Source organism: Podarcis cretensis (assembly GCF_951804945.1).
Source record: "Podarcis cretensis genome assembly, chromosome: 13".
NCBI lineage: Eukaryota > Metazoa > Chordata > Lepidosauria > Squamata > Lacertidae > Podarcis > Podarcis cretensis.
The window spans coordinates 17466857-17489303 of NC_137182.1; the positions used below are offsets into that span (position 1 = coordinate 17466857).

The window sequence follows — 22447 nt, forward strand, 5'->3', positions numbered from 1 at the left end:
CTGCGGCTTTTATGCTGAATTGCTGGACTGATTGTTGATGATTGCCTTTGTCTGCCAATTTGTTACTCATTTGTTTTATTGCTTTACCCCTGTCATAAATGATTGACTTTTGGAATGGGGAAGCTGTACATCTAATTTTGCGGGAAGTCGATTGATACAGTTTTGTAAATAAATTAAATATAAATAAATTATGGCAGTCGCGACCCCAAGATGCGCTGATAGCCACTTGCTGTGATAATAACGGGAATTATTATCATCAGCACCACAACAAATAAGGCACTGTGTGGAAATTAGACAGCAGTCCTGTGCACACTTATCCAGAAGTAGCATGTGTAGGATTTTGGCCTCAGCATACAGGAAGAGCCCCCTGGCTACTTATAATCTAAAGATGGCTTTTGAAAAGGATGAGACAAATTCATGCAGATGATTAGCTATGCTACAAGTGAAGCATCCATGTGCAGAGGGGGCATACCTCAGAATTTGAGTTGTTACTTTTTCTTTCCCTTCTATGAGAGCCAGTGTGGTGTAGTGGTTAAGAGCAGTAGATTCGTAATCTGGGGAACCGGGTTTGCATCTCCACTCCTCCACATACAGCTGCTGGGTGACCTTGGGCCAGTCACACTTCTCTGAAGTCTCTCAGCCCCACTCACCTCACAGAGTGTTGTGGGGGAGGAAGGGAAAGGAGAATGTTAGCCACTTTGAGACTCCTTAAAGGGAGTGAAAGGCGGGATATCAAATCCGAACTCTTCTTCTTCTTCTTCTTTGCTTGGCTCTTGCTTCTGTTTTGTTTTTTAATGTCCTCTGTTTTGGGTCAATGGAGGGATTGTACTCAGATGAAGGTGATGGCTGGCTGTTGAAAGGTCCTGTGTAAGAGGCAGGGAAGGGAAGATCTCCCAGAGTGGGAAGCTGGGAGAAGAAGCTCCCAGGTGAAATCTTAACCCTTGTCTTAACACAGAAAGAGGTGGAAGATCTACCTGTGAGAGAATATTTTGCATTCTTCTTCCTCTTTTTTCTGTCTTTGTTTAGATCAATTAAAGTTTTTTATTGTATTTTATTATGGAAAGTCTTAATAAAATCTTTTTTAAAAAGAAAAGAGTATGGGTCGTGGTGGTGGAACGGTAGGTCCATGCTTATTGATGTGTCAGGGGCCACCTTTTAGGGAAAAAATGCTGGGTTGTGGATCTTTGGTTCTGTCCCGCAAGTCAGCTCTTGTTTTCCAATTGTGTGCTGCCATGGATGCTTTTTTAACTGGAGAAAAGAATTGTTAACTGTTATGTACTAAGCTTGGATCCTAGAACAATAGGCAGGTAGGATCGTAGAATGCAACAACTGATTGGCTTGCAGGAGAAAACCAATCAGGCTCCGGGAGGAAGTTAATCAGCCTATTAGGCTGGCAGGATCGTAGAATGCAACAACTGATTGGCAGGAAAAGACCAATCAGGCTCCAGGAGGGAAGCAAAATCAGCCAATCAGACCGGACTCATTGTGTAAATAATGTATATAAAAGCCTAAGGTGTGGGGCGCAATCCAATCACTGTTTACAAGCTGCAATAAAGAGCATGAAATCACTGCCGGACTCCGACTCTATTTCACTAACCATTGAGGGTGAAATGGAGTAAATGAAAAGAGATCTCTCTTCCCCCTCACCTCCTGTGATCAGGTGATGGACCTGCCTCCATCTTGCACGGCATCCCTGCACCAGGTGGTTACTGCTTTGAGCACGCCACCTTCAAGATTGGGACAGAAGGTTCCTTTGATCACTCAAAATTCTCTGATCCAGCACCAACACTGTCCTTCCTGCCTCTGAACCTGCATGTGCCTCTTCATTTTTATTCCAGATGAGTGAGTAAAAATTTCATCATGAGCATGGGAAGGCACCACTTCATTAATCACCTTCTGTTGCCAGTTCTGCTCCCTTTGGGGATGGAATTTAGGGGTCCAGATAATGATTCCCTTGTCTGCACGCTTTGCCTGCTAGACTGATGCACCTGTCTGGACAACTAAATAGCTTTGTTGAGAAATACGATCACCTTCAAATCTCAATCTCTCTCCCCTCTTCCTGACAGCCAGCCTCGGATAAGATAATCTTCCAGAGCCACAGGGCTAAGAGAACAATACGTGCATTATAGATTATGGTTGTGCTCAAACACACACATTATTTTTATATTAGTTTCCCCCACCCCTTCCCTTCCCCCCTTTCTACCTCCCTGTTCTCTCTAATCCGTTTCTACGTTACTTAATGCAATCATTTTTTATGAACTTAAAGTAGATTTTCGAACACTATGGAAACAAATGAAACCAAGAATTGAAGCAGTAGTGGATGTAGATTCCACCCTAGGTTGTTGCAGAAGTTCCTGAATCCAGTTAACTATTTAACCTAGGTTTTTAAAGCCCTGCCCCTTACTTTTAAGGTATCAGAAAACTATGGAAGACTACATGGCCAGGCTCCAGTTTCCTGGTATTGCATAAATAAGTTCCAGAAAAAACGAAAATAAAAAAGCCAAAAGACTAGGGATGAGGAAATGTTGGTCTCTCACAAGTTTCTAATTTTTCCAGTCTTGAGTTTAGTTCACCATATTTCTGCATTGCTTTGCCATTTCATTTGATTTTTTTAAAAAGTCATCAGCATTTAGTGTGCATTTCTCTTAATATATAAATCTTTGCATGCAATTTTGCCTAATGTGCACAATATTGCAAGCAGTTTCCCCTGATATAATGCATTGTATCTTTTCACCAGGATATGCATTTTTATGCACACACACCCCTAAAATATGCATTTCTGTACATTTCGGGGGTGCTGGAGAACCGCGCTGCAAAATTTGTAGAAGTGCAAATTTCAAAAGATGGACGCTTTTTGGTTTGCATTTTGTGACAAGAAGCATGATTTAAATAAATGTAAAGGTAAAGGTACCCCTGCCCGTACGGGCCAGTCTTGACAGACTCTGGGGTTGTGCGCCCATCTCACTTAAGAGGCCAGGGGCCAGCGCTGTCCGGAGACACTTCCGGGTCACGTGGCCAGCGTGACATCGCTGCTCTGGCGAGCCAGAGCCGCACACGGAAACGCCGTTTACCTTCCCGCTGGTAAGCGGTCCCTATTTATCTACTTGCACCCGGAGGTGCTTTCGAACTGCTAGGTTGGCAGGCCCTGGGACCGAGCAGCGGGAGCGCACCCCGCCGCAGGGATTCGAACCGCCGACCTTTCGATCGGCAAGCCCTAGGCGCTGAGGCTTTAACCCACAGCGCCACCTGCGTCCCATGATTTAAATAGGTTTGTATTAAAATTCAAAGCTGAACTGAATTTCTCTCTCGTTCCTGCTTGTGTCACCTTAAAGACCTAACAAATTCATTATGGGACTTCACTTTGGGAAACGGCTTACCAGGTGAGGACAGCTGATGGGTCTCAAACCGTTGGTGAGTTAGGGACTTCCTCTACATGTGACGACAGGCTCTGGCAGATTGAGCAGACAAGACAAATAGTGGGTTTCCTTTTTTTTTGTATTTTTGTTCAAGAATACCCACATTAAGGTCATAGGCGTGGTGTTCTGGGGGACTGAAATGCTTCGCTTGGTAGTTCTTGAATTCTGCCATTTCTGACATCATATTTGTGTCCTGTGCATTTGTTTTTTTGAATAGAAACTGGGCTGCTTGTCTTATGCAGAAGGACTTTGCCAGCATATACACCATGGGTAGCCAAACTAAGGCCCAGGGGCCAGATCTGGCCCAATCGCCTTCTAAATCCGACCCATGGATTGTCCGGGAATCAGTGTGTGTTTACATGAGTAGAATGTGTCCTTTTATTTAAAATGCATCTCTGGGTTATTTGTGGGGCTTGCCTGGTGTTTTTACATGAGTAGAATATGTGCTTTTATTTAAAATGCATCTCTGGGTTATTTGTGGGGCATAGGAATTTGTTCATTTCCCCCCCAAAATATAGTCCAGCCCCCCACAAGGTCTGAGGGACAGTGGACCAGCCCCCTGCTGGAAAAGTTTGCTGACCTCTGAGATACACTATGTCTCATTGGAAGATGAGCAGGTGGATGAAACTGTGATGCAGTAATGAGTGTGGCCTACAGAAGCCATTGGCATCTGGGTCTGCTACAGGGCCTGATCTCCGTATTTGTGTGGCCTATTATTTCTGATAAGCAGCTGTTTTAGGTTAGCGGGCTGACCGGGAGCAAGACCTGTGATCATTGCCCAGAATGGGCTGCAGATCCCTGATGTGTTGGAGTGCTTTTAGCTAGGAGCTATGGGTCACAAGCGGTGTTATGTCACTTTCTCTTCTAGATCTGTCCTGGAATAGAGGCAGACTGTGTTGATCTGTCTTTTCTCTTCACTGGGTGGCTATTGCAGTGTATAAGGAGTTTATTTGCATCTGTTCCATCAGTTATGACGGATAAACTCCTCGTTTCCTCAGCAACACACAGCTGGGGGAGTGTTTGTGGTATTCTAGGGTACGTTCTCAGCTCATAGGGGGCAACAGTGAGGTCCAATAAGTCGGGCAAGCACCTTGCAAGAACTGCACACTGAGAACGTTTCCCCCACCATGAGAATCCTCTTCCAATATACAGGGGTTCTGTGGCAGGTGAGTGTGTGATTTTCGGCAAAAAGTTAAATGTGGAATGGGTTCCCTCGTGGCAGAACATTTTTTGAGATGTGTTGCAGTAGCCTTCTGTCTCTCTGAAGCATCGGCTGACTCGTGTCTGCTTTTCTCCACACCCTCCCTTCTAGATGGATCCAGTACAGAAAGCAGTGATCAACCACACTTTTGGTGTCCCCAACCTACTCAAGAAAAAGCAGTTCATCTCTTGTAATATTTGCCACCTCAGATTCAACTCTGCGGTAAGGCATGTCCCTACGGGAGCTGGGACAGGTTGGGGGGGGGGGTTGGGGCAGGCAAGCCAGATGTGTCTGTTGGGAAGGAGGCCCACTCCACATCCCAAATTCTTCAGTTCCTTGGAGTGAGTAAGGAAAGAGAGCCTTGAAAAGGATACTGGGGCAGCTTTTGGACACCAGTTCTGGATGCTTCATTTGTGTTGGCTTGGAAAACAACAGTTTACCAACAGCAGCATCTTGTAAACAAAAGCACATGCAAGACAAAAGGCTTTACTTCATTTGCAAAACACTGACAAAGTTCAGCTTCTGAGGAGCCTCAGTCAGATGCTAACTGGTTCAGTTGGGTAGGAGCCACAACTTGAAAATACCCTAGTCGGAGTCAGACTTCCTTATAAATCATCATCATTCTAACTTACATTTGTAGGCTAGCTTTAGAGCACTAAAAGTAGCCCTCGTCAGTCAGTCTTCCCAGCAACTCTGTAAGGTAGGTCAGTAATATTATTACACCCTTATTGCATATGGGAGGCTAACACTAAGGCATGGGTAGGCAAACTAAGGCCCAGGGGCCGGATCTGGCCCAATCGTCTTCTAAATCCGGCCCGTGGACGGTCCAGGAATCAGTGTGTTTTTACGTGAGTAGAATGTGTGCTTTTATTTAAAATGCATCTCTGGGTTATTTGTGGGGCATAGGAATTTGTTCATCCCCCCCCCAATATAGTTCGCCCCCCCCAAGGTGTGAGGGGCAGTGGACTGGCCCCCTGCTGAAAAAGTTTGCTGATCCCTGCACTAAGGGGTCATCCACACTTCTGTTGCCCCGCAGCTTCTCCCTGGAAAAACGCATGGTTTAGTGCTGAATCACAACAGCGGTATTCGGGTTTTCTGTGGCCTGCCCTTTGTTCCGATTTAGCACTAAAGAGCGGGTTTTTGTAGGGGAAGGCAAAACTGCTTGGACTCATGCTTTCCAGACACAGGGCAAGCAGAATTGTGGGCAACCCCTTAGATAATAGCTTGCTTTAGGGCATTTGTTGCCTTTTGTCAATGGCAAGATCTGAACTGGTGATGTCCTTCTGACTCATCTCTCTTTTCACCACACGTCCTGGGACTTGTAGTCCCACGCCCAGAGCCCCAGAAGGAAATAGATATACTCCATTTGTTTTTGAGAGTGACTGCCTCTGCTGCCACCTTAACATGATGCCAGCTTCTGGCCTTTGAAGAAGAGGGCAGCAGAGGAGATGGCAGAGTGGAGAATCGAGGCGAGGTTGTTTGCCCTCTTCTGTTTCACTCCCAATAATTCAAGGGCACATGCAGAGTCAAAACACTCCTGCATCATCTTACGCTCTTCTGGCAATGCGCTGTTATTTGGCTCTGGAGAAAGGAAGGAACTGCAGCAGGGAGAGGAGCCAAGGAATATTTGTACTGCCAGTAGTCCACAGTCGACCTGCCAATGCTCCTTTGCCCCTGTAGAAGCTCCTGGTTCAGGGTTTCTCCCTGGTTTTCTAATAAGCTACAAACCTGTCTTTGTATAGCTTTTCCTCTCCCTTTTGCTTTTCCTTACCCTAGACTGCTCAGGCCCGGGGGGCGGGGGGCTCACAATTCGGCTATGTCACTTTTGGCTCTGTGGTGATTGCTGGTCATCCAGCAAAAGCAGTGTGTCCTTCTTGCCTCACCCTGCCCCGCCACTCTCTCACACACACTCTACCCCTTGCTTTTTGCTATAAGCCTCCCATTTTATACTGTGACAACTTTCACCCCCTCCCTCCCTCCCTCCCTCCCTCCCTCACACTGCGCACCCATATAATTCAATTCCTGGCATTGTTCACTGCCTGGCAAAGTGGAGATAAGGCACATTGCCCCTGATTAAATGCAACCCATTGCTTGTTTCAAAAGGAGCTTTTGGGCAAAAGGAAATAAAAATGGGAGGCATCATAAAAGAACGCATACGGCGAACAGCTTCAACATACAAAATAAAGTAACATAGCTAAATCTATATCCTTTAGGAGGAGGAGGAGGAGGAGGATGTGACTGTCAGCTATTGTCACTTCCCGGGGTGCATGTCTAACATGCAGTGTATGTTCACAGGCGGGCAGGCCAGAATATGTGTGTGTGTGTGTGTGTGTGTGTGTGTGTGTGTGTGTAATAGGGTATATTCTTTCCTTTATCCTTCCCCACCTTTCTGTGGGAAGGTTGAATCAATTAGCACACACTTCATGTCCCCCTGCCTGTGCGATGCTGATAATATTTTTTTTAAAAAAAAGACTACAAAGGGATATTGAGTGACCACCCTCCCCTGCTCCCCCCCCAAAAAAAAATGCTTGTGTGTTTAGCAGTCAGAGACAATTCTCCCCATTGTCGCCAGAATGAATAGCTCTGCGGCAGACTCATGGAAACTTAAAATCCAATCTGAATTAAAATGAGGGTTCTGCTTGGCGGTTCGTCCTTGTTTGCATAATGTTTGAGGTAGGAGGGGCTGTTGCAGACCCCCTTGCACACAGAATGAGGAGGCAGGCAATGGGGAACTCTTCCGAGTGCCAGAGTTTCCTACCACTCCCCACCCCCACCCCCCACTGTAAAAGTTGTGGGAAGCATCCCAAAGGTCACGTGTTATGCTGTGCTCTTTTTTTAAAAAAAGCAAGTCTGGGTCAATTTCACTTTTGGAGAGTAAGGGCTCATCCACACTTCTTCAGGTTTTCTGCCAATTGGCATTTGCTATGATTCAGCGATAGGGATGCGGGTGGCGCTGTGGGTAAAACCTCAGCGCCTAGGACTTGCCGATCGCATGGTCGGCGGTTCGAATCCCCGCGGTGGGGTGCGCTCCCATCGTTCGGTCCCAGCGCCTGCCAACCTAGCAGTTCGAAAGCACCCCCGGGTACAAGTAGATAAATAGGGACCGCTTACCAGCGGGAAGGTAAACGGCGTTCCGTGTGCTGCGTTGGCTTGCCAGATGCAGCTTGTCACACTGGCCACGTGACCCGGAAGTGTCTGCGGACAGCGCTGGCTCCCGGCCTATAGAGTGAGATGAGCGCACAACCCTAGAGTCTGTCAAGACTGGCCCGTACGGGCAGGGGTACCTTTACCTTTACCTTTTATGATTCAGCGATAAAGAGTATGTTTTTCCTGGGAAAGCCGCTGGGCAAACAGAAAAGCTCTTGGGCCCATGTTTCCAAGCCGTGACACCCTGTCAGTTTTGTCTCCCTCTTCTGGACCTTTCCTGCTTTTCCCCCAAAGACATTTCCCTCTAGGAATGGGGAGGGGATGTACACAGATTTGTATGTAGGGATTAAATAATCATGTTTTGTTTTTGCTGCCTGTGGTGCTCTCCAGCACCCCAGAAGGAATGGGTGGCAGGTGCAAGATAAATAAATCCTCCTTCTAAGTGTAGCTCCACCAGGTAAGGGCTTGTCCAAACTTTCAGTTGTCCCACTGCTTTCCCCCAGAAAAAACCCTCTGTGTATCACTAAATCGGAGCAAATGTCAGTTGGGTTTTCTGCAGATTGACTCTTGCTCCAATTCAGCAGTAAAGAGAGGGTTTTCCTGGAGAAAGCAGCATGGCAAACCACTTGGGCCTTTGCCTAGAAAGCACAGGACAAGCATGAAACCTCTCGGATGCTTTTTAGGCCCAGGACAAACAGAAATGTGGATGAGCCCTTTAAAAAGGTGGTAATTCGCGCCATAGACTTTCTTTGAATTTACATACAGTGGTACCCTGGGTTACATACGCTTCAGGTTACATATGCTTCAGGTTACAGACTCCGCTAACCCAGAAATATTACCTTGTGTTAAGTCCTTTGCTTCAGGATGAGAACAGAAATTGTGCTCTGGCGGCGCAGTGGCAGCGGGAGACCCCATTAGCTAAAGTGGTGCTTCAGGTTAAGAACAGTTTCAGGTTAAGAACGGACCTCCAGAACGAATTAAGTACTTAACCCGAGGTACCACTGTACTGCAGAATGGCCTTTGAAACCACCTTTCCCTCTCTCATCGCTCCATATTTGCCATCTTGCAGAATCAAGCTGAGGCGCATTACAGAGGCCACAAGCATGCCCGGAGACTCAAAGCCATTGAAGCAGTGAAAAACAAGCAGAAGACTGTGGATGGCAGCGGCAGCCAAGAAAAAACAGCTGCTGACTTTGACACCGCACTGGACCTCAGCGGAGACACCGGCCACAGCAATGCAGGTACCAGTGATGGCCCACAAAGCCCTGCCTCTGTCCTGCGTTATGTTCCGAGATTGTGGAAATGTTCTCTCTACTTGGAAACTGGGTGGGGTGATAACCTGGACGCATTTTTAAGGCAAAATAAGATGGTACGTGGGGGTTATTTAGTTAATCTTGGTCAAATTAGACCTGGCGTCGAACATATCCCTTTGCCTCCTGCCACAATGGGAGCTAGTGAACTCGGAGAAAAATGTTGACTATAAGTGCAATAAATCATAGAATTGTAGAGTTGGAAGGGACACTGAGGGTCATCTGGTCCAGCCCCCTGCAATGCAGGAATAATCCGCTGCCCCATACGGGGATCGAACCTGCAACCTTGGCATTATCAGCACCATGCTCTAACCACCTGAGCTACCCAGAGATGTTCATCGATAATAATAAATAAATACAATGAAGTAGGGGGTTGTTTTCCCACTGAAAATCCCTCTCCATGCGCTGCTAGCCATTTCAAAAGGGAATCTGCAAATAGCAGCTATGAAGGAGAGATGATTTTCAGTAGGAAAATGGCATTGGCAAAAGTGTTGAATCTCTTTCTCATCCACGGTCCTGATGTGGAGTGGGCCCTCCTCTGAGCAGCTGCTATTTTGGTTATGGGAGAGGGAGACCTCCTCTAGAGACCTCCTCTAGAGTAAGTAAAAAGGTAAAGGACCCCTGACCATTAGATCTGGGAAAAGCGGGTCTCCCTTGAAGAGGGGTACCAGAGGGGTACCGAGGGGCTGGCGAAACCGGTCTCCACCAGGTGGAGGGCGCAAAAATCACCTGCCAGGTGTTGGAGTCAGTGTGACAGTGTGACGCGGCAGCTAAAAAAGCCAATGCAATTCTGGGCTGCATCAATAGGAGTATAGCATCTAGATCAAGGGAAGTAATAGTGCCACTGTATTCTGCTCTGGTCAGACCTCACCTGGAGTACTGTGTCCAGTTCTGGGCACCACAGTTCAAGAAGGACACTGACAAACTGGAACGTGTCCAGAGGAGGGCAACCAAAATGGTCAAAGGCCTGGAAACGATGCCTTATGAGGAACGGCTAAGGGAGCTGGGCATGTTTAGCCTGGAGAAGAGGAGGTTAAGGGGTGATATGATAGCCATGTTCAAATATATAAAAGGATGTCACATAGAGGAGGGAGAAAGGTTGTTTTCTGCTGCTCCAGAGAAGCGGACACGGAGCAATGGCTCCAAACTACAAGAAAGAAGATTCCACCTAAACATTAGGAAGAACTTCTTGACAGTAAGAGCTGTTCAACAGTGGAATTTGCTGCCAAGGAGTGTGGTGGTGTCTCCTTCTTTGGAGGTCTTTAAGCAGAGGCTTGACAACCATAAGTCAGGAGTGCTCTGATGGTGTTTCCTGCTTGGCAGGGGGTTGGACTCGATGGCCCTTGTGGTCTCTTCCAACTCTATGATTCTATGATTCTTCCCGTGACACCTGGAGTGCCCTCCTCCCTCTGACTTAGCACTCCAGCACTTGCTTTGTCTGAAGAAGGAATCTGCCAGCATCTCCAGCAGGAAAAGCTGCTGCTGCCACCTCCGCCTCTGGAGGGAATGGAAAGGGGTCCTTGGAGTGCATGGCTTTCAGGCAGAGAGCAGTGCTGGTACCCCATCCTGCCCCAAGGAAGTGTGTTTCTCCTGTCCAGGCAGCCTCACCTGCTTCTCAGATTTTTGGGGGCACCAAAAGCTCAAGGAAGCTCAGGGAGGGCCACCAAGAGCCCAAGGAATCCTAGGGCTACCTCTGCACACCACTGATCAGCTTTAGAGGGCAGCTTCAATTAAAAAGAGGTTACTCTGAAGAAGGATTGTAGCTCAGCAGTAGAGTACAGTATCTGCTTTCCCAGGTATAATCCCCAGCATCTCCAGGTCGGACTGGGAATGTTTGGTCTGAAACCCCTGGAGACAGTGCCTGCCAGTCCTTGTAGAAAGTATTTTTCAATATAGGCCAATGTTCTGAGTTCCTATGTTCCTGTCTCTGCGGTGGCCAAGATCCAGTCTAGAGAAAAAAGCAGGAAGGGAGGAAGCTGCAACATCCTCCGAGGGAAAATAAAAACATTTCCTTCTCTTTTGTTAGCACAATCCAATGGCCTGCTGGGATTGAATCAGCCGGCAGCAGAGCCCTGCAGCCTCATCCTGATGTCCCCTGTTGAGGAGTCACCTGCCGAGCTGGCTGGCGGAATCCTGTCCCTCGTCTCCCCACCTGTTTCGGAGCCGTCGGAAGGAGCTCCAGACACTGCAAGTGTGTCGTCGTCGTCTGCGGCGCCTGGAGCGGAGACTCCAGCCACTGAACTGGGCAGAAGCACCAGCTCAGCGCCAGACGCGGAGAAAGAGGGGAGGAAGAACAAGCAGCACCTATACTGTCCCACTTGCAAGGTGACAGTTAACTCTGCCTCTCAGCTCGAGGCTCACAATTCTGGTAAGAAAGGAGCCTTTTGTTGGCTAAATCCCAGAAAAGCTGGGGCCAGACTCCACATACAAGTACATGTGTTCGGAGCCGATTGCATGCAGCCCATGGAGACTCACTTCCCCCTCTGAAATGTGTTTGTCCAGTTATCTAGCTACTGATGATGGGTGAGAGCTCATCCCATAGCAGCAGTAGGAGGAAAGATATTTTTCTCGTTGCACAGGAATAATTATCTGTACACAGCCTCAGGGTGTAGCATCCCGCCTCATTGCCCCGGTATACGTGATATCTGAGGATGGTAAAATTGCAGACCTATCTTTTAAGGCCACGTTTTCCCAGATTCCCCCCCCCCCTAAAAACAGAAACTAAATTTTGCCCCAAGGAAACCCAGATGTTGTGCTAAAATGAAAGGTTTCTGATTTGCATAACTTTAGGCCGATCCACTGATAATAAACCTGTGTTCAGAACCTGAATGTTAGCTTGGCACCATTTAGTATTTTGTGGCATGGAGCAGTGAAGGAGACGAAACGAAGATGTTAGCAGATAGTTGCCCAGTTTGTACACAACGTTCTTACAAGCGTTTAGAACAAACCTTGGCTTCTGCTCACGGTTTGTTTGGAGAGAAACACAACATGGGTGTGAGTTCCTACGTAACAAACCAGGCTCTTGTCTTGTTCCTACCTTATTTCCTCCCGTGTGTGGCATTGGTCAGTAATGGAAGTGTTTGTGCTCATTAAACCATAGTTTAATGATCTATGGTCTAACGTTACGTGTGAACAAGCTCAGTGGATATGGAGTGGAAAATGTGACATTAAGGCCGTGAGGGTGAGATAGGGTAAAGAAACCTCCTGCCTTCAACACAGGAATTTTTTGCTGACTTTGAAATAGCCACTCACCTGGTCTCCTCTGGTGAAAGTTTCCTCCAAGTGGCTAGGTAGAAAACTTGATAACAACTGCCTCTTTTTTGATTTTTATGTCACCACTTACTGCATGGTTCGGTGAGGGTGGGCTAGTAAGTTTCTTTTGGAGGGGGGCGTTATTTGCAAGGGCACTGACTGCAATACTTTCAAATACCATTATAAACCCACAGCATGTCTAGAGGGGAAAGCTGAGATCCCAGATTCTATTCAGACAAAAAACCTCTGGCTTTTATGGCTGTATACACATTACTCGTTACTCTGGCTCCAGTGCACTCCCACTGCTGGTATTTGAAGCCAAGTACTCATGACATTAGCCACAATTCCTAGGTATCCTGTAGTTTCTTGAGAAACACCCCTGTTTGATGTGCTTTCCCTCAAACCAGCTTCCATCTGATTGGAAAAAGCAAGCTTGCAGTTAAGCTGAATGAAGTGTGTACATTTTGGGCTTCTGTTGTGCATGTACAAATGACAGCTCCTCTGATGTGTACAGCCGCATAAAAATGCAACTTGAAACACAGTAGGGGGGTAAAGCAACCTTATTGCCTTTTAAGCTGCTGATGTGTACATAACCTATATTTCAAATCTGAGAGAGAGCAGCTTTGTGTCTCTCTTCCTGTACCCTACCGTGCCACCTGAGATCTTGCTGCAAGCCTTACATAATGTAGGTTTCTTTTAGCATCTCCTCCATTCTATCTAAAACTGTTTCACGTTGGAGGCTTGGGCTTTTTGTCATGTTTAGTAACATCTATTTCTCCCTCCTCTCCTCTCCCCCCCCCCATCGTCTCTCCTGATGAAGGATTTTTATGAACTCGGGAAGCTTGCTTGCTTCTTTGTGACTCCTTAGTTGATCCAAAGAAAAGTTGCTTTTAAATTCTATGCAGAACTTTCTCTTGGTGAGATAACAAAGGGCATCCAGCATTGCTCTCACCCTTAATTTTTCAGGCTGTCATTTTTGATGCCTTACACTTTCAAACAGGACAAGGAATTGAAATAATCAGAGTAGCTAGAAATAAACAAAACAAAAAAAAATATGAATTCATTTGGGATTTGTCTTTGCTTTCCTGTTCAACTTCAGCACCAGGGAAGATAATGCAGTTTGTGATCCCTGGAGCGTATTTGAAATATCAGTGTGATTCAGGCTTAATAAGATTAACATATATAATATACAGCACAAAAAGAATATATAAACATACACCATATTGTTTGTTTTAAAGAAATAATGGGTAGGGGACACTTCAGTTTTGAATTTAACAGAAAGCAATGCATAGAACTATTCCTATGTTCATAAAAGCTGGCACCAAACCATATACCCTTGACTCATGGCAGATAAGGACAGCTGTCCTTGGAATATATGGCACAGCCTACTGCTTTTTTTGAAAAAAGAAAAAAGCCAGGGCTACAAATTTAGAAATAGGCTTGGAGCAAGGGAAGGAGCTCAGAAATCCTTTGTAGTTTTCACTAACACACACACATGCTGAGAAAACTACAATAATGCCCTACATCAGGGGTGAGGGGGAGAATCCCACTGACAGGCCAGATCCTGAGCTCCCCCACCCTCAGGTGGCTACATTGACAGGTAGGTGGGGCTGCCCACTTGACAATCACCTGAGGTCAACTGGCTCCCATTTTCCTTTGCAGCACAGCTTGAGTTAAAGCCAGGATGAAAAGGAAGAACATTCCTCTGCAGATGTGGTTTGGAGTTAAACCACACCTGCAAAAGAACTCAGGGAGGCTGACCAGCTGTGACTTCAGCCCTCACTTTTGCAAGAATCAGCTATACAGTGGTACCTCGGGTTACATACGCTTCAGGTCACAGACGCTTCAGGTTACAGACTCTGCTAACCCAGAAATAGTACCTCGGGTTAAGAACTTTGCTTCAGGATGAGAACAGAAATCGTGTGGCGGTGGCAGCAGTGGGAGACCCCATTAGCTAAAGTGGTGCTTCAGGTTAAGAACAATTTCTGATTAGGAACGGACCTCTGGAACGAATTCAGTACGTAGCCAGAGGTACCACTGTATTCCAAAATTCCAGATTGGGCCTTGCACTTGGTAGCAAGTTTAAAAGTCATTGAGTACAAGCCTCACCAGCCAAGGAACAATGGGAGAGTTCTTGTTAGGGTTCCTGATTGTTCTTGGTCTTTACCTCCCGCGATACTTGACATCATATTTGACATCTGATGTGGGTCGGGTGGGCATGGCTTGGGGGGGGGGAAATGGCCTTTGGGGCCAAATGAGGACCCCTGCCAGGTCTTATTTGGCCTGCAGGCTAGATGTTCTCCTTTTCTGTCCAACACTCTCCTTTGCGAAGGCTAAATCCCAGAGTCTTTGTTTTGTTCAACATGTAACCGCTGCTAGATGAGAATTACGAGGTCACTCGGGGAGACTGCCTAAGGTAGCACTTGTTAAGGGGTAGTATTTCCAGTGTGGCAGCAGCTGCCTTCATTCTGGTATCCTTTGACCCCATAAAGGTAAAGGTAAAGGTACCCCTGCCCGTACGGGCCAGTCTTGACAGACTCTGGGGTTGTGCGCCCATCTCACTTAAGAGGCCAGGGGCCAGCGCTGTCCGGAGACACCTCCGGGTCACGTGGCCAGCGTGACAAAGCTGCATCTGGCGAGCCAGAGCTGCACACGGAAACGCTGTTTACCTTCCCGCTGGTAAGCGGTCCCTATTTATCTACTTGCACCCGGAGGTGCTTTCGAACTGCTAGGTTGGCAGGCGCTGGGACCGAGCAGCGGGAGCGCACCCCGCCGCAGGGATTCGAACCGCCGACCTTTCAATCCGCAAGTCCTAGGCACTGAGGCTTTAACCCACAGCGCCACCTGCGTCCCATCCTTTGACCCCATACATGCCTCTTATCCTGAAACTCCTCACATTTCCAAGACCCAAGGAGTGGTCGCTGCTTCTCCTTGAACTCTTGCGCTCTCTCTTTTTTCCCCTCCCCCAGGAGCAAAGCACAAGTCAATGCTGGAAGGCCAAGCCGTTCTGCCAAGGCGAGGCAGGGGCAAGATCCACTCTCGAGTAGTGCACAAGCCCAAGCGGATTGGCAGCAAAGGCAGCCTCAGCATCCAAAACAAAGCCTTCCAATGCCAGGTGTGCGAGATCTTTGTCAACTCAGAAACCCAGCTCAATCAGGTAAGCAGAATGGTCCGGGCAGAAAGAGAGTTTCTCCTTCGGCTGCTCTGATTGGCCGTACTGTTATGATGTGGGTCGTGAGACCGATATTCCTGAGGCCAAAATATTTCCTGAAAAAAATCCACAGTTGAAACTTGCTGATTCAGAGCTGTGCACGGCTATTGCTATTTCCCTCCTGTGGCTGCTTTGCTGGCCTTATTTTAGGGTTTCTTCTCCTTCCTAAAGTGATCCCAGCCAGGCAGGGATCATATAAACATTAACTCAGCCATTCACATTTCACGACTTCACTGAAAGAAAACAAATGTACTTCAGAGTTAGGGCAATAATGCTGCATTTCGTGATCTGAAATGGGAAAGAAGCGCTTTTAACCTCCTTGGATGTTATGTTGCTCCTGAAAACCCACAGTGGAAGTAAACACGTTAGTTTTCCACTTGCCACATAACTCTTTGTTTTAGCTACAACAGACAAACATTTCTACAAACCTTCTGAGATTTTTCAGTGAAGTTTCCAGGCTGGGTTTCCCCCTAAAATTCTAGAGTTGGAGCTGTTGGAAGCAGAATCTTTAACCTGGACATATTTAGCTACCGTAATTCTGAAATTTAAAAGGATTTCCACCATATTTGAGAGCTTTTTTTAACTTCAGTTGAATAAAAAGTGAATAAGAAATACTCTAGGTGAATATTTTTTGGGGGGGAGATGGGTGTTCCTCAAAATTTTTGAGAGAGGTGATCCCCCTGCACTGCACGCTCTTCTCTTTCTTATTTACAGATTTCCCCCAAAATTTGTATTGTGGAGTTTCCACTGAAAAACAAATTGCATGAGGAAATTGGTCCCCTCACCAAGTGATAGCATCAGGTTCAAGTAAAGGACAGAGAGTAGCAATCATTTTTGACAAAGGAATAAACTTTAAAACCCAGTTGATACTGAAAGACAAGAATAGTGGATGCATATTTATTAAAGGGACAATGAATGGTAATAATAATATTTTTTTAAAAAACAAACAAAACCCTGTTCTATATTTGCATCAAACTAGAAACAACTTGACTTTTGTTCAGAATGTATGGTTGTAAATTCAATAAAGCCATACTAGGGGGTGACTTCAACCTTAATGTACAAGGAGTTGAGCAAGGGTGCCACCTGGAGGAGCTTTTTAAAAGATAGGCAAAAATACCCTCAAACTACTACAACTCTTCCAAAAATGGGGCTTATATGATTAAATGGAGTGAAGAAAATATATTTTAAAAATCAGTTTTTATGGGGATGATTAAGGAGGCAGGAGAGGATATATTACTTAATCGTATCCTTCCTAACTTGCGCTAGCAAGTTCCATATTCTAGCAGAGTTCCAAACATCCCGCTTTTTAAATTACGCAGCGATCAGCTTGTTGCTGACTCATCTGAGTCTTACTGTTAAAGATTCCTTCCTGGTAAAATCCCTTCTAATCCCTCTTTAAAAGAATAAACACAAGAATCTGTTTAATGTTAATATAAAAGTAGCTTACTCACAGATTCATTCAGGTTCACAGACATATCCCTGAAGGCAGGCTTAGGTTACATAACAACTAGAACTATTCCATAAATAAGTTAGTAAAATGAAGAAAAAATCTAAGTCAAGGGTACACAGTACGGTCGTACCTTGGTTTTTGAACAGCTTAGTTCTCGAACATTTTGACTCCCGAACACCACAAACCTGGAAGTGACTGTTCTGGTTTGCGAACTATTTTTGGAACCCGAATGTCTGATGGGGCTTTGGTTTCCGAACGTTTTGGAAATTGAACGGACTTCTGGAACGGATTCCGTTCGACTTCCAAGATACAACTGTATTAAAAAAAGTGATGGCACTAAAAAATTCTCTCATAAAACATCTGCACAGAATTTGCCTCCTTTTATTCTAAATTATGTACATTGCTATCACCTAATAAAAAAAGGTCTCCACAATTTATTAGAAAACTTAACCTGTACCCGTCCTGTGGAATGCCCTCCCATCAGATGTCAAGGAAATAAAAAAATGATCTGACTTTTAGGTAAAGGTAAAGGGACCCCCGACCATTAGGTCCAGTCGTGGCCGACTCTGGGGTTGCGGCACTCATCTCGCTTTATTAGCCGAGGGAGCTAATGACAACTTCTGGGTCATGTGGCCAGCATGACTAAGCCGCTTCTGGCGAACCAGAGCAGCAAACGGAAACGCCGTTTACCTTCCCGCCAAAGTGGTACCTATTTATCTACTTGCACTGGTTTGCTTTCGAACTGCTAGGCGGGCAGGAGCAGGGACTGAGCAAGAGGAGCTCACCCCGTCGTGGGGATTCGAACCGCCAACCTTTTGATCGGCAAGTCCTAGGCTCAGTGGTTTAACCCACAGCGCCACCCACGTCCCTTTGATCTGACTTTTAGAAGACACCTGAAGGCAGCCCTGTTTAGGGAAGTTTTTAATGCTTAACGTCTGATGTCTCCACCCACAGCACATGAACAGCAGGCGGCATAAGGACAGACTGGCAGGGAAGCCAGCAAAGCCCAAATACAGCCCATACAGCAAGCTGCAGAAGAATACGGCCCTGGCAGTGAGTATTCTGAAGGTACTTGTCACTCGAGGTGCTGACCAACTGCGCGGCTTATTGGAAAATACCTTTAAAGAGCGGCTGGAGCTATGGGTTTGCTCTGGGGATCCTGGTCCCCCTTCTTGGTCTAGGTGCTGAACAGTCTGCAGCACAACTTCAGGCATTGTTGTCGCTGGGAAGTTAGAGAAAAGTAATGGCATAACATGGGAGGAGGGCACTAGTTCAGCCGTAGAGCACCAGCTTTTTTAAAAAGCTGAGCAGTCAGCTTTTGAAATCACAAATGAAACCGTAGGAAGGCTGATTTTATCCACATCTTTTTGAATACATTCTTTTTGGGAGGGGATCAAGTGTTATTAGGTGTGGTGGGTGGGCTGTTAACTGTAAACTGTAAGCTGAATCCATGGTCCAAGGCAACAACAGGATTTTGGGGACATTCTCAGTGTTTTACTAAGGTTTTTAAATACTTAACATCTATAAAGAGCGGTGCCGGGGCTTGAGTTTGCTTCAGAAGGTACAGCATGACCCTAGAAGCCAAGTCCACAATCTCGGATGTGGTTCGGCTTGGCCTTACAGCTCAGTATGGCAGAAGTGCCCTCTGTGCATGCTCAGGAGCATTGTTTGCCATTACTGCTATTTCACACCTTCCAGAGCTGAGCCAAGGCTTTCAAAACAGATTCTGGGCTTGGGGCCTAGTAGGGCCCGGCTTAAGTTAACCGCTAGAGATTTAAAGTCGTGGTCCACTGTGTCCCTCTCTCCTTTTGCAGCTTGTTGATTCACGTGGTGCGTGTCTCTCTCTTTCTCTTTCTGTGTGTCTCTGCCCCCGCCCTCCTTCTCTCCCTCCCACAGTCCAAACTGGCTTTGCAGAAGCACCTTACGAAGACCTTGGCTGCACGGTTCCTGCCGGGCCCCCTCACCCCAGCCACCATGTGTGCTCTCCCCAGCCCGCTAACGCTCCGACCAGCTGCCACTACCCTCTTCCAAGCTCCCATCTTTGGACCAGCGCTTTTCCGAACCCCCCCAGGCCCTGTGCGAGCGGCTACAGGCCCTATCGTCTTTGCCCCCTACTAGAGAACTTTGGCACGGTTTTTTTGGTTCATTTAGTTAACCAATGTGGGGAAGATCAGGGGAGAAGCAGTACAGGAAAGGAGGGCATCTTAATCAGGCTGTACTCTGAGCAGAGGCAAATCAGAAACCTTCCACTGCTTTAAGCGCCAATCTTTTCATCTCCATTTCCGCCTATGTCATTGTTTCGATTACACATTGGGGGAAAGGAGTATTCCCCTCTATCCGTCTGTGTTGTCCTCCCTCTTAGTTTCAGGCGGGCCTGCCATGCGCCAGGTTTTCAGGCATTGGATGATCTACCTAGGAGCACAACCCACCTTATCCAGGTGAGCAGGTGAAGCTTGTCAAGAACATTTGGTTCATTAGAAATCTAGACATCTGGAGGTGCCATTTTACACAGGGTTACTGCCATCCAGGAGCCCTGTGAGATTCAGTGTCAGGGGTTTGCTGGGTGTTGAATAACTGAGGTCCAAAGTGGATGTGATGTGGGATTGGAACTACTCACCTTTTCAACAAGCAAATGTGGGGGGAGGCCAGGTTTAGATTGGGGGGGGGCTTTCCCTGCATGCCGTAGCCCTGATCGAGATCACTTCCTCCCCCCCCCCCCCGCTGCTTTTTCAAAATAAAGAAGACATAAGGAGTTCCTGTCACAGAACCTTAACGCCATGTCTGCTTGGTCCTAAGACTCTGGCATGTAGGTGAATGTCAGTATTTCTCCATTTAATGAGAGGAGCTAGAATACCCCTGTACTACTGAAGGGACTGAGCTAGTTTTTTGAGTAGAGACATTAGAGGGAGAAGAAGGGTATGCACAAAAGGAGTATTTCTCATACGAACAAAATTAGTCACACACACACACACACACACACACACTACAGATTAAACCCTCCCCACCATTTCAAGCCTTAATGTTTAAAGTCAGGTGGCAAAAATATTTTTTTAAAAAAAGTTTTCAAAATGACCAAATGGTTTTCAGATTAGGAACTGAAAAGCCCAGATTTTGGTTCCTGCTTGGGTTCATGTGTGTGTTTAAAAGAGAGACAGAGAGAATGTGAAGGAGTATTGCATAGGTTGTAGGTGCAAAATGAGCCAGAACTTTGGTGTTTTTCATTTTTTGAAACAGTATTTTTATCCACAGCTTTGGAAAGTGAATAGGATTTAGATGTGTTTTGGAAAAGGAGTATCCAAGAGCCAGGAGTTCTCAGCTATTAGGACCACTCATACTTTACATGGCACTTGTGTTTTTTCACACATGCAACAGTGTCTGGTGTCATGAGAGTTGCAGCATGTGAAGGGAAGGTTATGTTCTTTAAACACATAGTGAACGTACACCAGGAAGTCATGAATGTCCCATCACATGTCCATGAGTGTTTAGAGATGTTAGACTCGTCTTTAATGTTTTACATATTCATGTCTGTGCAGTATGGATCATCCCCCAAAGTAGGGTTCAGTTGGACACTACTGGTTGGGGAAGGAGGTTTGTGTGAAATAGGAACGTCAGGGAGCATTTTCAATAGATCTTGCTGGTGGTGTCTGTGTGGTGGTGGATACCCAGATTTCGGCTTTTGGTTGAAGAGTTCAGAAGGTAAAAGGTTGCTCTTGGGAACAGCTTACCAAGAACCAGTTCCAATGTAATGTTTTTGCATCTATCACAGATCTTGCAGCTTATTCCTAGAAAACACTGTGAGCTGAAGTCAGATCCCTGGATACTTCAGGTTCACTCTAAACATCAACCGCTGAGTTCCTAGAATCAAAAGGCTAGAAATAATTGTAAACTACTGTCCTTTCAAGGGACGCGGGTGGCGCTGTGGGTAAAAGCCTCAGCGCCTAGGGCTTGCCGATCGAAAGGTCGGCGGTTCGAATCCCCGCGGCGGGGTGCGCTCCCGCTGCTCGGTCCCAGCGCCTGCCAACCTAGCAGTTTGAAAGCACCCCCGGGTGCAAGTAGATAAATAGGGACCACTTACTGGTGGGAAGGTAAACGGCGTTTCCGTGTGCTGCGCTGGCTCGCCAGATGCAGCTTTGTCACGCTGGCCACGTGACCCGGAAGTGTCTCCGGACAGCGCTGGCCCCTGGCCTCTTGAGTGAGATGGGTGCACAACCCCAGAGTCTGTCAAGACTGGCCCGTACGGGCAGGGGTACCTTTACCTTTTTACTGTCCTTTCTCCTATGCTGCAAGATAGGATGGGATCATCCTTCTGCTTTCCCCTGCTCTTTACTGCTGAATCGGAGCAAACATCAGTTGGGTTTTTCCGCAGATTGCAAATTTGCAATTCAGTGTTAGAGCAGGTTTTCCTGGGGAAAGCAGCGGGGCAAATGGGAAAAAAAGTTTTCAAGGACAAGTGAAATGTGGATGAGTCTGCTGTCAGCCTGCACAATCCATGCCACAGGCTGGAAGCAAGTGCCTTCAAAGCACAAAGCTCTCTGTTCCTTTAGCAAGGGAAGCAGACTGCATGCTGGAAGGAAAATAATAGGAGATCCCTCCAGCATCAATGGCTGCTTGCACACCTTACACTGAAAGCACATGGCTGGGGAATGATTCCCTTTTGGTTGCTTACCAGCTACCACACTTCTGCGCCCAACAATGGAAGCAGGAGGTGAATTGGTAAAATGCCCCGCCACCGGGCAGGAAAATACAAACGACCAGTTTACCAAGTTGACATTACCCCTGGGTGAACTGAAATGCAAGGACATTCACACTATCAGAAGTTATTATTAAATTTGCCAGACAATCGTGTATTGAAAGAGTGCCCTAAAACCTAATAGCCACTTCCTCCCCTTTGATTGTCTTAGGGCTTGGAGCATCAGCAGACCAAAGTGGTACTTCTGCCACAAACTGACAGGTGCATCAAGAGAGAGTTCCAGGAGTCCTACCCACCTGGTCCTCCTTCCGTGTCCAAGTCTAAGCCTACCTTGCCACTCCATCCTGTGCCCTTCTCAGCCAAGTGGTAGAGCCCCACAGCTGCTTCCCTCTCTGAATGCCACCTCCTTGTGTAGCCCAGTCCTGTCTCAGTTCTGCAAGCTGTCACGCAGTGGTCTTTTCCAGCCCTGCCGCTTGAGCTCCTCTAATTGAAGGTGGCAGAAACTCAACTTGGGACATTGTACTCACCAGGCATGTTCTCTGCCACCACTTAAGCAGTGGCCCCGCTCCATCATGTGTTGGGTGGTTCTCCTGGCTACACTTTTGAGAAGTCTCTTTTTTGCTTGGGGCACCACAGATTCTAAAGGCTGGGGGGTGCCAAACAATGAGGGCAAACAGCAAGTGCAGATGACCCTGGGCTTCATGTCCAGGTTACGAACTTCCCAAAAGAATCTGGCCTGGCTTCTGCTGGGATTCCGAAGAGTTGGCTGT

General features: G+C 46.8%; 1 protein-coding gene across 9 annotated transcripts in view; it reads left to right on the plus strand.

The window, feature by feature from the left end:
- Positions 1-21209, plus strand: part of ZNF385C (zinc finger protein 385C) — a 158680-nt gene extending 137471 nt beyond the window's left edge. For 5 of the 9 annotated variants that reach the window (XM_079949646.1, XM_079949645.1, XM_079949643.1 and 2 more), the window contains exons 4-9: positions 4729-4839; positions 8834-9005; positions 11101-11442; positions 15296-15483; positions 17942-18055; positions 18884-21207. In XM_079949646.1, the coding sequence (XP_079805772.1) occupies positions 4729-4839; positions 8834-9005; positions 11101-11442; positions 15296-15483; positions 17942-18055; positions 18884-19105 (1149 nt within the window). In that variant the 3' untranslated portion in view covers positions 19106-21207. Of the gene's footprint in view, positions 1-4728; positions 4840-8833; positions 9006-11100; positions 11443-15295; positions 15484-17941; positions 18056-18883 lie in introns of all 9 variants that reach the window. The other 4 variants (XM_079949641.1, XM_079949649.1, XM_079949648.1 and 1 more) reach the window with 2 other exon arrangements.
- The last annotated feature ends 1238 nt before the right edge of the window (positions 21210-22447 follow it).